Here is a 16,784-nt window from a genome sequence, read left to right as displayed (position 1 = left end):
CATCTAAGGAAGGCATTATAAAGAAACCAGTTTTCTATATTTTCGAGCACAATGATGAAACATTTTGAAAAACAAAATTTCAAATACTGCAAAGGCATGACGTTTCATTAGTCTTTCAAGTAAAGCAATCATTCCCAAATGTTCCTCCTGAAATGTGAAAATATAACTATGTTTTCAAAATCTTGAATTTCTCAAATAAAAAAGAGTTCAAGACTAGTTCTCGAAAAACTGTGAGTAAGGATCCAATGATTGAAATTTTCGACAGTTTATGCAGGAGGGCAGGAGAATATTTACAGTTTGAAAAAGACACACAAAAGTGAATTCTGCCAATTCTTTTCGGATGTTTCAGCTATAGATGAATTTCTCTTGAGTGTATTGATTTTAATTCTTCATGAAGATAAAACTTCATTCACTGTGAAAAAAAATCAGCATCAAAAGAAAATTTCTGAGATTAATAGTAATACATTAATGAAAATGTATTCATTCGTTCAGAATTTTAAAAATAAACTACATTGTTCAATGACATAATTACTGTTTATCTTCTTGTACAAAAATAAAAATCAACTTCAGTTGGATACGTTATTGAGAACTTATGAACTGAGGAAAAACAAATCAGGGATACAGGGAACCATTTCTGAAAATGTAATTTTTCGGTTTTCCATTCAGTCACTGTAGGATCTATTCCATTACACTCTTTCACTACATTCTTAGTAAGCCTCTCAATACTGTATATTAATTATTTGTTTCGAACGGAATGAATGATTCAATAACAAATTCAGTTGAATTGAAAATGAATATTTCTTCAATTATTTTCTTATATGTATTTGATTTTCCAACTGATTTATAATGATACAGGAGTAAAATGATTATTACATTCTTCGGAAATTGACTTCAAGTGATTTTTTTGGCTATATTTTATGTTGATTGCCAGTAAATTAACCTACTCAAACCGATTAATTGGGTAATTATGAATGCTCCTTAAACTTTGATCGTTACATTGAACAGTACGTTGTGTTATTCCATCAACAATGACATCAATGAAGAAATTGATTCACAAACAATATAATCGATTTAAATAATAGTAAATATGAAATAGAAATTAACAATCGTTGTTATGTACGATTTAGTATATGCATTCCCCAATTCGTGAAAACGTATTTTTGATTTAGGTTGAAAATGAGAAGGTTATGAAAATAGCTTTATTATCCTAAATACATGCCCACAATGATTCTTGAGGAGAGTTTTTTGAAACGTGTTCAGTAGGAGCAGAAATTAAAAAAAATAATCATAGTATATAATAGGCATTTGTGAAGTACCATAATTTGAATAACATTATATGAAAACTGTAAAAATTTATGTTACATGAATAGAAAATCAAAGGATATTTTCTATACAGGCGATTTCAGTTTTGATTTCTTGAGCATACAGAACTTTCATACATTAGGAGATTAACTCTATTCGTCAGTATATTTCACTACCTGATGGCCCCAACTTGGTAGGGGAAACGCGTATCGAGGGATATACCAGTTGTATGTGGGTCTTTATTCACTTGATCGCTCATAATTATAATATCATTTCACAAATCAATTAGTTATATATGATAAGGAGCTGACCCAGCAAACGTTGCTTTGCCACATAAATTATTTCTATTAGAACAATAACACTTAAAAATAATAATAATCCGTTAATGGTATAGTGTGTACAATATTTTTCGTTAGTCCATGTTTAGCTAACATAAACAAACGGGATGGTTTGCCCACTCGAGAGGATGCCACCTATAATTGTCCGTGTGAAAAGCATTCCACCTCGGAGCTTGCTATTCAAAATGCTGGCTTCGACAACGTTTTTATTTAGTTTTTTGATGACTAATCGTGTGCTGTTGCACAGCCGTGGTGGATTCAAATTACGGAGCGATCCAACCTTCTATTGTAAATTATGCGGTGGCATGCCTGGCAAATCCAATAAGTTCAAAAAATCTGTTGGATAATTCACAGCTTAGATGGCATCGCAAACTGTATCTACGCTAGATGGATCAACAATAAGAGTGGCCGAAAACTGTGTAGGGAGTCAGAGGAGGCTTATTGGGTGGGAGAAACAGGAGACCGGCTTCGATCTCATCTCTACTCCGTTCTGTTTACTGATTGAGAAGTAACATCGGTAGACGGGAATAACAATGATTGAATTACTGAATTGTCTGAAGGGTGAAAATTGAGAGTCACATCACAAAAAAATAATAATAAAATATTTTGTACAAAAAATTTAAAAAAATGTTCGAGGTGGTGCACCCTTGTCACTTAAGGGTATGAAAAATAGACTGAAAAACATTCTCAGACCTACCGAATATACATATAAAATTTCATAAAAATCGGCCAAGCCGTTTCAGAGAAGTATGACTACTAACACTGTGACACGAGAATTCTATATATTAGATAATAATGACAAGAATACTAATAATAATAATGATAATAATAGAATAGAAGTGGACTCGGAAAGAGCTGTATCAACTCGACGTAGATACCCAAAAAATGATGCATCTCTATAGGAGTTTGCATCCCAAATAATCCGTTCCCCGGTTGTACTTCCCCAAACAACAGGAAGACCGTGGACTTTTCAGTTTGGAGTGTCTACATGACAGAATAATACTGGATGTAGCCTGTAACGTCGTCATACCGGCTTCCCGCATCAAGGCAGACATTCTTGCCGTCATTCTTGGCTAACTGCGTATGCTCAGGGCACATGACTCTTGAACCCAATGATCACTTACCCCACGGCGTGGGGAGTGGCCGTTGGTTGATAATGCTGGCGCGCCCTGCCGAATGTATCGGGGCTTCGAAGGATAGGGCCTGACCAGCGCAAACTACGGGTAAAGAGAAATAATATGCACACTAATTTCACAATGAAGCAACATTGCAACAAAATCATATCCATCACGTAGGTTCTTCGTGAAAAAGTTATGTAGATTGACAAGTATGTAGAATTCATGAATACTATACAATTTCCACCTAAACTTTGCCAGTATCTTTCTCCGACTGAAAAACTAGAATATTTTTTACAAACATCTTTTTTTACAGTGAACTTGATAAGATCATATTTGAATGATAGGATATTACTATTTTGTACATGTCTCTCCATCTGTGGATTTTGCGTAGGACATTTCGAAAAATTTGATCATGTTTTACTTCAATATTTCAGTATTTTGTTAGATTGCCTCCATGAAGAGACCACAAAATGTTTTAGAAAAAATATAATCCACTACTAGAATGTTTTGCTTCTTACATGATATTTTGTCAATTTCGTATTTATGATTATGAAATGAAATCCTGAGGGCAAGACGATGAATACTGAAAATCGGGGACTCATGAAATGAGCTGTGAGGAATATAACAAAAAAGTATAGTGGTCAGACTGAATGAGTTATTAAAATTCGTTGAAGAAAACATACTGCATATAACCGATTTTGAAGACCAGTAAAACCTTTGACAATCTTTCAAATCTGAATATATCAGAGTGTGGTCCAAGAACTAGAGACAGTGTCGAAGGTTCTATTCCAAACAGCCCATCATTTACTTTCATATTAACGAACATATAGAACGAACCTACATGAACTCAATATCAGGCATTTCTTCTTCCTTCTGAAATAGTTCTTGTTCCAACTTCTTTTTTTCAAGGACAAATTGAAGTTCCACTTGCTGACGTCTTGATTTACTGTTCTTTGTTTTTGACATATTCTGACTTCTGCTACGTTTGGAACCTTGAGAATTCGAAGTTACCGGATTAGACATTTCAAAATTTTTGCTCATATTCGTCTTCGGCAATCTGGTTTCATTTCTTTCAGTTGTGGAACTATGGGATTACAATAGCAACGGACAAGACTTAACTTGAGAAGCTAGTTTCTGACTTTCAGACTTTTCCCTGAGCCTTTGACTACGTCGTAACAGAAGTTTTTCGGACATATGACCACAGATTAGTTCTGTTGGCAGCGAAGGACCATTTGTTGATTATTATTCTTACCTAAAATGTATAAGATTTCTTTATATCAGGCCTAATGACCGATATAGAGAAATCTTATACATTTTAGGTGAGATTAATAATTAACAAATGGTCATTCGGCCTGATATATAAAGAAATCTTATACATTTTAGGTAAGATTAATGATTAACAGAACTCTTCCCTTTTACCCTAACGGGGGGCTCCCCAGTTAGAATATTTGAAAATGCTTTCTCAAAAAAATCAAACAATATCAGAACACTTTTCAATTGACTACTCCCTGTAACAAGATTAACGTGAAAATTATTCATTTTAGGCATATTAGGTATATATGACAAACTTTCGTGGTTATGAAAATTCCCGCTGTGGTACGATTCACGTTAATATTGAAATTTATGTGAATGTGGAAAGTTTTATCAATTTCACATAAAGAATTTCAATGATTCAACCACAAAATATGAAAGAAATTGGTTTGATTATTCTTTCACAGAATGAAGAATGGTATATGCAAAACACCAGCTTCATGAAACACGTTTCTCCACGAATATTGATTTTTCGCAAGCATACAAAGTTTTTAAATTAGAATTCCAAAAATAATGCAGCAATTGTGGTGATACGATACTTCTCTCTAAAAAACGCCTCAGAAAACCTCATTTACCTTTCAACTATTTCTCCAACGATGATTCATTTCTGAAATGGAAAAAAAGGACAATGTCATATTTTTAATTAACTGATACAAAGTTGGTTACGATCTCAAAGCAGTAAGAAGATTTGATCTACAATCTATACTCATAAATGCGAAAGAAAATATTTTCAAATATTCCAACTGGGGCGTTCCCCGTGGGGATAAAAGGGGCGCTTTTACATATGAAATGAAAACCGGGCGGTAAGTGTGTCCTACGCTATCATAACGTAGGACAGACCGTCCGGTTTCTGTTTGACTAGTGAGTTTACATAATCCGGCGAGTTTCAACTTGTCACAAATACCCTTCTCTTCTTTTGTGCATCTTGATGAGGTATGACTGCATTTCTGGCACTTGAAGTACCTGGAGAGTGCGGATATTCATGTTCTTATGGGTAGGTAGTGAAAAAATGCCTGTATTAACATGTATAATGTTGATATCAAGTATTTAGATTTTCCAAAAAGTCCTTGTTTTCAAACTATTATATTTTGGCATCACTTATTTTTTGATCTATTCACCTCTAGTCAGTGGGTATACATGAAGACTGGTTATAGATCAAATCAGGCTGGTCTCAACTCCATACACTGTAGGTTAATGGACATCAGAAAACAATACAACGATGGGCGTTGGATTATATCCGACAGGTGTCAGTGCAGGATGAAGTTATTCCTGCATATGCTGTTGGCCATACAACTGCCGCAATAGATTTTCAATTATTTAAACACACTTGCAGACCGGTTTCGGCCTGTTTGGCTACTTGTCAGTGCAAGGTAGTGTCTATCATCAACATAAAGTCGATGATTTCCAATAATTGAATATGGAATTCCTTCGACTAATCTGCCTGTGAACGAGGTAACCAACCGCATATCCGAAATTTGTCAAAATCCTCGTATAAATAAAGGAATCTTATCAATATAGTCAGTGGGCATACTTGAAGACTGGCTATAAATCAAATCATCTAAAGAAACAATTCGTTGCACTGACGAGTGCCAAACAGTCCGAAACAGGTTTGCATGTGTGTTCCAATAATTAAAAATCTATTAAGGCAGTTGTATTGTTGACAGCATAAGCAGGAATGAATTCAGTGAAGAATCCAGCACTGACACCTGTCGGATATAATCCAACACCCTTCATGATATTAGCCATGGAAGTAGTTGTTCCCTGATAGATGTCAGTTCATTAACCTACATTGTTTGGAGTTGAGACTGGACTGAACGAATTGTTCCTTTAGATGATTTACTTCTTGGTCGCTCATATTGTCAAGTGATTCTGTTACACAACAATTCAATGAATCACATAATGACTCATTTTTAAGAATTCACTTTCGTGTAATTGTTTAACCGCCATGATTTTTTTGTTTGTTCTGTGTAGCTGTTTGTGTCAGTAGTCCTTTTCGTACTTTTTTCACATTCTCCTTCATTTTCAACTAATCCGCATAAAACTCTGTCAATAAAAAAGTCACCTTCTGATCGTTTCAATAGCTAAAAGCAAGGCGATATTGTTCTTGTCTACTGAAGCAGAATTCATTTTAATGCATTGAGTTTTTGGACAACTATGTAAAAAATCATGATTTTTTCTTGTGACTCTAGATTTGTTCAATCCACAATTTATTATTTGTGAGAAGAAATGGACAATGTAAACATTTCAAGCCATTCTCAGATTTCCAATCTGTAACCCTGATTTATTATTTTTCTGTTCAATTTGCATTACCTTTTTTTCAGAATACCTTTGAAATACGAGAATTAAAAAAATATGTTGAAATTGGTCTGACCCGTTGAAAAATGACAGTCATAATTTATAGAGTTCGTTTTCTAAATCGGTGAAATATAGAAATTACTTCTTTAACATAATATATTGTTTCGTGTGACATCAACATTTTTTTATACGCAAAGTGGAGCCATGAGAATTCTTGTTTTGACACTCTTTCAATTTTCCCATCAATGTTGTTTTGTGAATACTAACAATCGTACTTCTTATTCTATTTTTTCTTCTCTTGGAAGGCTGCAGTTAGCTGAAGTATATCAGGATCTTATATACACCTCTTTTGTTCCAGCACACAATCCGACAGAGTCTGCGGGACAGTGTGTTCACTGTCAAGCGGCACACTCCATTAGATCAAAATCTGTTCTATCTACAAAGGGGAATCGACAATTGAAAAACATATAATTTTTTCAACAAAATGAACATATATTTTATGCCCAAGCAACAAATTCATACCAAAATAACTTGACTTTAATGAATCGCCTATGTATATGGCAGGTAACCAAAATGGAGAACCTTAGCCATGCTTCGAATATGCCATTAATATCATTACATATAGGACGGTCATTACCTAGTGTAGATGAAGCCCCATATGGGGCTACTCAATATATCTCTTTCAAACCGTGGCACATCTATACATATATTTCTATATTGTGATTCATACAATTTTAGCTGGTATTAAAATCGTGTACACGTATTCGATATGAATAGTATACGCCAATTTTTGTTTGAAAGTAATATACCAACTTGATTCAATAGAATGGAAGTAAAAGTCATTATTTTTAACTGAAACGGCTAATGTCAAAAGTAACTCTTATTGCATATATACCTATTCAAGAGTTACATTAATCTAGGAAAATGTTCCATTTGGGAGAGTATGAATAATTTGGTAGTGACGTGAAATTTTAACACCGATTACAAGTTTTATAGATGGAATTGAAGCCTCTGATGTGAAATGAATTTGGAGAAAACAGCACTGTCTCTCGATTGTATTCTTCAGACCGAGTAGTAGAAGAAGCTACGTACATCATGCAAAATAGTTAAATACATGCGATCTAATCACAAACAAATCTGCAAGCAAAAGCAACTCGTATCGAATATCATGCTCATTAGATTCTGGCGAATCTGAGAAATCTATCCACGTAGATTTGAAATCCTTGCTCAATAGTAGACGAATTTAATTGCAACAACCTCCTGAGGGGTTTTAATAGATTGGACCCTTGAGGCAGATTTTTGTTGAATATGGGAGAAGTAAAATATATGAATTCGAGGTCCAGTAACTTATCTGCCATCGAACAGAGTATCTATTAGACAAAATGAGATTGATTGCAGGAACTCAAACCAGATCTATAACGTCAAGATTCAAAGCAATAATTCAATTAAACAAAATATTGACAATACATGTCTGGGACCATGAAGCTTGTTTACCAGAAAATTAGTTCCTCCTGCTTTATAATATTTCAGAAAATTCTAAATTCAGATATACATATATTTTTGGGGAATAATTCCACATTGTCTTGATGTTTCTATATCGATAACCTTACTGATCGATTGACAAAATCGTAATTATGCATGATCTCATTCAAAGAATTAGGTGTTTTATCGCTACCTCTGCTATGTGCCATTTTGTAAATACGACTTTACTGAAAATATTTTTCCTCATTCAAGCATACAACTAATCAATGAATAAGTAAACATGCTATTTGAAGCACAGCCAAAGTATTATGAATAAATCCAAACAGAAATTTTTATAAAGAGAAGTTATTAGCAACTGTTCGAATGTTATGTGTTGTTCCATTTTGAAATGTTACGTGAAATGTACTGTTGTACCAGTTAACATTTGCAGAATAAATGAATGAATATGCTACTCCTGCTAATATCAAGTATTTATTATCTGTATTAGTGACCAAAAGTTATGGAAACGTTGAACATCGATACTTCAGCGTTATGGGAAACGGTAAAGTGGTACAATGAACTCTCTTATTCAAATCAACATAGAGTCAATAAACCTATTTATTTTGCTCATATTATATATCATATAATCAAAATAGGTTTTGCTAATCTCACCCAAAGATAGACTCTGAGTTCCGTCTGTTAATTTATTAATATAATTACGTGTAATGCTACCAGAATTGGAAAGCAGAAGAATATTGAAACACTGAAACTATTGAGAAATTTTTTTTCCACCTTATTGAATAACTTTGAGAAAAAACGACCACTCAAGTGACTAAAATTTGGAGGGTAATCGCAAGTTTCACAACAGGGGTTGAGAATTATGTCTAACTTACTCTAGTTTTGAACCGAAAGTTTATATACTTCTATAAGAGGTTGACTTAGATGAAAATGGGAAAAACTGTTTCTTTCTACATTACCATTTAAAAATGATCGAAAATGATTGCGGGCAAAATAATGGCTCAACTAGCAATTTTATATTTTATGATAGTTGCGAAAACGTTTCAAAGAAATACATTATAAAACTGTATATCTCTCAGAAATGTTTTCAATATGTTTATAAAACAGCTATAAGAGGGAAATTGGCACCGTTTTATAAAACATTGTAGTCTTCATTTATATTTTGTCAGGTCTTTTACAAACACTTTAGAACAGTTTTATAAAAATTTCGGCAGTTACTCTAAAAGTAACTCTCAGAAAGTAGTTTTGTAAAGATACTCATAAAATAATGAAATATAGTTTTTTATTAGTTCTAAGTGAGCGTTATGAAATATAATGTAGCCTAAAATGATAAAGATAAAATGAAAAAGTGTTTAAAATGTTCTCTTGAAGGCGCAAGAAGTGATTTTGTATTGTACACTAGGAAAATATAATAGATATGTCACCAACTCGAAAGTAACGAATAGAAAGATTGAAGCCATTTTATTAATTGCACATCTGTGCTTCAAATATCGATATTTTTACTGGGAATGAAATTTTCTTGACAAATATATAGTCTATTATTAACGTGCTACTCTTTTATTAATATTTTTGGTCTGTCGGCGTATTCATTTTCTAGTCGCAAACTCAGTTTGTTCTAAATAATATAATCCTATAATATCCATGTACTTTTCAGCTGTATATATCACCATATACTTCATATTTTCAACTCGTCTAATGTCAATATTCCGAATTTCCATCATTTCGTCGTTCTATTTGGTATCAATAGCAAGCATTTAAACGTATTTTAGCTACTAAGTTATCCCTATAAAACTTTAGAAACAGTTCTATGAGTGATGGTATTGCGGCAGAGTCGGACGACTTTAAAAGCTATCGATTTCTACAAAAGTGCTCGTATGAATATAGGATTTGTCACGTTTAGTTTGAATAAATATTATCTGCTTGGATGTTTTGGCTAAGAAGCTTCTTCCATCGATTATAAAGGCTGAATTTCGAAAGATTTTTGAGCTAGTGATTTGAGAATATATACAAATGGTGCTTCACTTGAATCGACGGATTTTAATTATTGATAACCTTTCCCTGTTCAGAGCAAGAACAAAATTGGAGCACTAAGTTACGTGAGTCTTCATCTAAAAAGAACCACTTTTCCAATTTTTTTTTCCAATGACCAATATTACACGACAAAGCCTACTACACTAGACCTACCAAATTATACTTCATTACACGACCTCTAAAATCAATATCAGATGTTTCTTCTTAAATGCTGCATTTTATTCCTGGCGACAGCAAATATATAATCCCGGAAGAAATTTGATTTTATTTAAGTTATATTATTGTTTTGGAATTGTAGTAAATATACCATACTATAAAATAGTTGGGAAATTATCATTGAAGTGACAATTTGGCAATGGCAATGAAAAAAAAAATTGTGTTTGAAAGCATTTCAATAAAATAATTTAATTAAAGCTACAGGAAGCAGTTATAAAATGAGCTCGAAATATTGTTATAAAGATCATACAAACTGTCATATATACAGTAAGTACGGTCCTGTTCATGATATCGATGGTATGCGTTTTTCTGTACTTGATGTTTTGCATTCCTCTATTGAAGGCAAAAATAAAGACAGTTTATGATCAATGGCGTTTTAATAAACATTACATGGCGCTGCGAACGAACCATTGTTATTGAATATTCCTTTTGGAAAGTCAAAGTAAAGTTTTAAAGATAGAAAATGGCAGAGTTGAGAGGAATTGCTCCGTTGGACGTAACATGTGGCAATGTAGCGGATAAATGGAAATTTTGGATTCAAAAATTCAACAATTACTTGAAAGCTAATGAAATCGACAAGAAAGAAGAAGATGTACAATGTGCACAGTTTTTACAGTATATTGGTGATGAGGGCATTCGTATATTCAATACATTCAAATTTAAAAAAGAAGAACAGAACAGGATTAAGCCCTTGATACGCGAATTTGACAATTTCTTTCAACCACAAACGAATCTAGTGTATGAAAGACATAAGTTTTTCACAAGGAGGCAGATGGAAGGTGAAAGTTTACAACAGTTCATAACAGACTTGAAAAACAAAGCGAAAAGTTGTGCTTTCAGTGATTTGGAAGAGTCACTGGTTTGCAGTATGCTTATCATTGGCCTCTTAAGTGATCAACTAAGAGAAAGATTATTGGAAAATAGTGATATGACTTTGAAGAAAGCGGAAAGTGTTTGCTTGGCAGTTCAGGAGTCTAGGAAGCAGGGGCAGGAAATCACAAGTGAAGTGAAAGAGTTATGTATTGTGGATGCTCGTACGGAAGCTAATCGGAACATACCAGGTGGTTCTACTCAACAATCAACATCACGTTCTGATTATCAAGCCAGTACGAATACAGATTTTCCAGGACAACCACATTTCAGAAGAGTGAGTAAAGCAGTTGGTCGGTTTTCGCCAAAGCAAATCAGTTGCTTTGAATGTGGAATAGCACATCCTGTAAGAAAATGTCCAGCTTTCGGTAAGCAATGTAATATATGTGGGAACTTCAATCATTTTCAGAAAATGTGTAGGAAAAGAATTGTACACTCCATTGAGTTTAATAATGATACACCAGGTGAATATGAAACTGTTCAAGAATATGACGATTTAAATTCGAATTATGTCTTTATAGGGATGGTGAATAAATTTTCCGAAAAAAATAAACAGAAACAATGGCACATAGAAATGGTTGTTAATCAAGTTAAAAATGTTGTCTTTAAGTTAGATACTGGAGCAATGACAAATGTCATCAATATAAAAACAGTTGTCTCTTTGAATATAGATGAAAAAACTATAAAGAGATCGAATGTTAGGCTAACAAATTATTCAAATGATACTATACCTGTGATTGGCGAATGTCGCTTACATTGTTATTATAAAAATAATGTTTACTGGTTAGATTTTGTTATAGTAGATATAGACTCTCCAGCTATTTTAGGTTTGGATAGTTGTATCGAATTGAACATTATTAAAAAAATTGATTCTGTTGATTGTGCTGATGTCGTAAAAAAATACGAAGACATTTTTCAAGGAATTGGTTGCCTTGAGAAACCTTTTCACATTCAACTGAAATTAGATGCCGTACCAAAAATCTACCCAGCACGAAAAATTCCGTTTCCTTTAATACCTAAGTTTAAGCGCTGTTTGGAGGAGATGGAGTCGCAGGGAATCATCTTTAAAGTAGACTTTCCCACAGAATGGGTCAATCCGATAGTACTAGTCGCAAAAAAAGATGGCTGTTTGAGAATTTGCCTCGATCCGGTTGAACTCAATAAAAATATTCGTAGAGAACATTATCCATTACCAACTTTCGAAGAAATCAGTGCTAAATTAAAAAATGCTAAATATTTCAGTACGCTTGATGCCATGTCAGGGTTTTGGTAAATTGCTCTTGATAATGAGAGTTCGAAGCTATGCACTTTTGCTACACCTTTTGGCAGATACCGCTTTCTAAGATTACCGTTCGGTGTAAATTGTGCTCCTGAGGTTTTCCGAAAAAGATTTAAAGCTATTTTTGACATACCGGGGGTAGAGATATATATTGATGATATTTTGATATGGGGTAGTACCAAAGAAGAACATGATGCACGTTTGGAAAATGTATTGCGAATCGCAAAGCAAAATAATGTTAGATTCAATAAAAATAAATGTAAATTCTGTTTAACTGAAATCGTTTATATGGGTCATAAAATTTCACAATCTGGCTATAAGCCTGATGATTCCAAAGTGAAGGCAATCACGGAAATGCCTCTTCCTAAGAATAAAGGCGATTTACAGCGGTTTCTGGGTATGATAACCTATGTGAGCAAATTCATCGACCATTTATCAAGCATTACTGCTCCGTTGAGACAGTTGCTGAAAAAAGACACTGCCTGGTGTTGGGAATCAGTACATGATAATGCCTTCAGGCAATTAAAAGAAAAATTGACAAGTCATCCTGTCTTACAATTTTATGATTCGGAAAAGCCTATTACAATCTCAGCAGATTCTTAAAAAGATGGAGTTGGCGCGGTTTTACTTCAAAATAATTTGCCGTGCATGTATGCATCCAAATCATTAACCGATACCCAAAAAAATTATGCACAGATTGAAAAAGAATTATATGCACTGCTATTCGCTTGTGAACGGTTTCATCAATTTATTTTTGGAAAAACCATAACAATGGAAACTGATCATAAGGCCTTGGTACAAATTTTCAATAAACCGCTATATAATTGCCCACCCCGTCTTCAACGAATGTTCATGAGACTGCAGAGATATGATATTAAACTTATTTATAAACCAGGTAGAAACCTTTTTTTTGCTGATACGTTGTCACGAGCCTACATAATGGGCGAATCTCCCAAATCTGATATTGATGATGAGATTGATTATCAGATTTGTTTACTCAGGTTTAATTTGAATGCTACAAATGAAAAAATCGCACAGATCAAAAAACATACATTAACCGATCCGGAATTACGTATTGTAATGAAATATGTTCACGATGGTTGGCCAAAAACAATAAAAAAAAAACTGATCCACTTGTAAAAAGGTATTACAAATTCAAAGATGAGATTACCGAAGCAAATGGACTATTATATAAAGGTAACAAACTCATAATACCAAACCAAATGCATAAGGAAATTCTAAATAAAATTCATTATGGCCACTTTGGAATTACTAGATGTAAAAATAGAGCTAGGGAATGTTTTTTCTGGCCAAATATGTCTAAAGAAATTGAGGACTTAGTTTCTAATTGTATCACATGTAAGGTCTTTCAAAGAAATAATATTAAAAAACCAATGATAGGTCATGAGGTTCCTGAACGTCCCTGGGAAAAAGTAGCGTGCGACTTATTTTTTTTGGACAACGAAACATACTTACTAGTAGTAGATTATTTCTCTAAATACATTGAAATAGCAAAACTAGTAGATTCTACCTCATCTAATGAAGTGATAACGCATTTAAAATCCATATTCGCGCGCCACGGCATTCCAAATATATTAGTCAGCGACGGGGGACCACAATTCTCTAGTTTATATTTCAAACAATTTTCACAGGCATGGCAGTTCACTCATATCACGTCCAGCCCTAGGTATCCCCAATCAAATGGGTTAGTCGAACGACATGTGGCCACATTGAAAAATATGCTGCGTAAAGCTAAATACGAAAATAAAGATATATATTTAACTTTATTAATTTATAGAAACACTCCAATTGAAAGTAATTTGGAGTCTCCTGCAAAAATTCTGATGTCCAGGCAACTCAGAGATATATTACCGGTTGAAACCACCTGTCTCAGACCAGCCAAAAGTAACTTTGCAGAAATAAAACAAACTCTGAAAAGACGGCAAAATCAACAGAAGCAATTTTACAATACAAAAACTAAACCTAATGAACATAGTCTCAAAAATAACGAAACTGTTTTAGTTAAGAGGAGACTAGAGGACAAAAAATGGGAAAAAGGTGTTTTAGTTTCTAAATCAGAAATTAGACCACGATCTTACAATGTTAAGTTTGATAATGGTAGTTTATTGTCTAGAAATGATCAATACATCAACAGATATCCTGTTCATCCCAACTGTGATAATGCAGTTGAGGATTCCAATGATACTGAAATCTCAAGTGAATCTAATAATGATGATTCAATCGCTAATGAGCAAATGCAAGATACGAATGAAAGCAATCAAGAGATTGTGTTTGTACCCACCACTACAAGAAGTAGTAGGGAAGTGAAAATTCCTCGTAGGCTGCATTATAACAGCTAGGGTATTAACGTATTATCTGTTCCTGTTTATTTATGTTACTTTATTTATTATTGCTTGTATATATTCATTACGTTCATTCAATATTACAGCCAGCTCTTCACATATATATAGTTATATTAGTTTCGGTATTACAGGTTATATTTTGTTCGTTATATTTTGTATAGGGGAATTTGTTTAACAAGGGGAATGTCATATATACAGTAAGTACGGTCCTGTTCATGATATCGATGGTATGCGTTTTTCTGTACTTGATGTTTTGCATTCCTCTATTGAAGGCAAAAATAAAGACAGTTTATGATCAATGGCGTTTTAATAAACATTACACAAACCTTGCAGAAAAGTGCTATAAAACTGCTACAAAATAATTTACTATTTAAGGAAAATATGTTTTATAAGTTTGTTGTTAAAACATTTATGTGATAATTTTGTGACTATTTTATAACGTTTTTTTAATTTTATTTCATGGACATTTTTATGACAAATTTATAAAACACTTTCATTGCCTACAACTGTATTGTCTTCACGGATCGTCTAATATAATCAATTAGCACTTTGAAAGTTATTATATCAACAAAATAAAATTGTTACAACACCATGAAATGATAAAACAATTTAGTTGGTTGGGGGTACCTAATACATTCTTGATCTCTTGTGAAAAATCTAATGAAGGTTTTGAAACTATTCATAAAAACAGAGGAATTTCAAAGAGAGAAATAAAATCTCATGATGAAGAATTTTTTTTTACTTTACATCAAATAACTTCGAGAGAGAATGGATCATATTATGTGACTAAAGTTAAGGATCTGAAAATGGATTGTACAACAGAAAGAAGGTTGAAAATCAGATTTAACATACTCTCGTTTGGAACCAAACGTTTATATTTTTCTTCAATGGGTTTGATTGAAATGGAAAAGGAGAAACACTGTTTTTATAGTTTTTCGGTCCGAAATTAAAATCTATTACCTAGCATGTTGTATAATTTACATATGTTAAATATATTAGGGAAAGTTTTGAAAGTATAATTCATGTTATCAATAAACAATGCAGTATTTGTGAGATGTATATATTCTTTAGGTGAAAATCATTATTGCGACTGAATAATGAAGGTTCTTCATGTTCAAGCTTTTGGTGGTTGATAGAATAAATAGTCCCTGCAGCAGTGATCAATGTTTCAAGACGTTTGTGAAATGAATATATTCAGTTCATCTAGCACTAATAATTTTGTTCTTCACTTTGTTGAATTCAACTAAACGACAATGAGCACTTCATGTGAGAATTTTTTTATTATTTGATGGATCGACCTCGATTTCCATTCTGAAAAACTCATTTTCAATTTTTTTTTGATTTCAGAGATTTATCTTGGATATACAGATATCCTCCCAATGGCAGCATTTCATTTTTTCATTCGTGTAGGGAATGTATCACTTCTATTTGACAAACTGTTTCTAAAACTCTTGTGAAACAGTCGAATAATACAGTAGAAACATATTTTCAGAGTCAGCTGTAGATGCCCTGTAGAGAAAAATCAAAGTCGTTTCAAAGCTAATTATCAGCTCCTCCACGAACAATATTCAGAAGTTTTTGAGAAACTTACCTTCAAAAGTACGATCCCAATCACAGTCAGGTATAATGCATGAAAGTCCATGCCACAATTCCTCAGCTAGAGTCTAACCAAAGCCCATGTTTGTTACAAAAAAAATCCCCATAAATTCCACCAAATTCCTATGTCGTCAGTACTATACAGGATGTTTATTAAACATGCGGCACTATTCCTTGGACTATTCCAAGGAAATTTTGCCCTTTGATAATTTTTGATAGGTCGCATTTTTTTCGAAGATACGGCCCACAAAGAATTTCGACAATAAGAATTTTTGTAATTTTGAAATGATAAACGTAGCCGAAATAAAAATATAGCGTACTACACTGGACCTACCAAGAAATGAAAAATCTAACAATTCCGTTGGTACCTATCAACAACTTTGATAATAACAATAACAATTATATTTTCCCAAGAAACATGCAAGTTTATAGCAGTGGAAAAAACAATAATTAAAAAAAAACTTACTATAACATAACTAAGTACGATCAGAGCACACAGAAAAAAGATGAATCAGAACTGAAACATGAAAAAAATATAAATATACATACATATATACATACACATATGTTTGAACATTATTTTTAA

The 16,784-nt window shown here is 33.1% G+C and overlaps 1 protein-coding gene across 1 annotated transcript; it reads left to right on the top strand.

Annotated features, from left to right (window-relative positions):
• The first annotated feature begins 10,553 nt into the window (after nucleotides 1–10,553).
• Nucleotides 10,554–12,233, top strand: LOC141484919 (uncharacterized). Its single transcript, XM_074180620.1, has one exon. The coding sequence runs from the start codon at nucleotides 10,554–10,556 to the stop codon at nucleotides 12,231–12,233; it is 1,680 nt and encodes a 559-aa protein (XP_074036721.1).
• Nucleotides 12,234–16,784: the final 4,551 nt, after the last annotated feature.

The sequence above is a fragment of the Leptinotarsa decemlineata genome, unplaced genomic scaffold (genome assembly GCF_025532065.1).
Source record: "Leptinotarsa decemlineata unplaced genomic scaffold, Ldec_3_MD MMD2_tig00026299_RagTag_RagTag, whole genome shotgun sequence".
NCBI lineage: Eukaryota > Metazoa > Arthropoda > Insecta > Coleoptera > Chrysomelidae > Leptinotarsa > Leptinotarsa decemlineata.
Note: the sequence above shows the minus strand (reverse complement) of the source record. Positions and strands in the feature narration are given on the sequence as shown.

Coding starts and splice junctions, on each gene's coding strand:
- LOC141484919 (XM_074180620.1), top strand. CDS start 10,554: ATGGCAGAGTTGAGAGGAATTGCTCCGTTGGACGTAACATGTGGCAAT.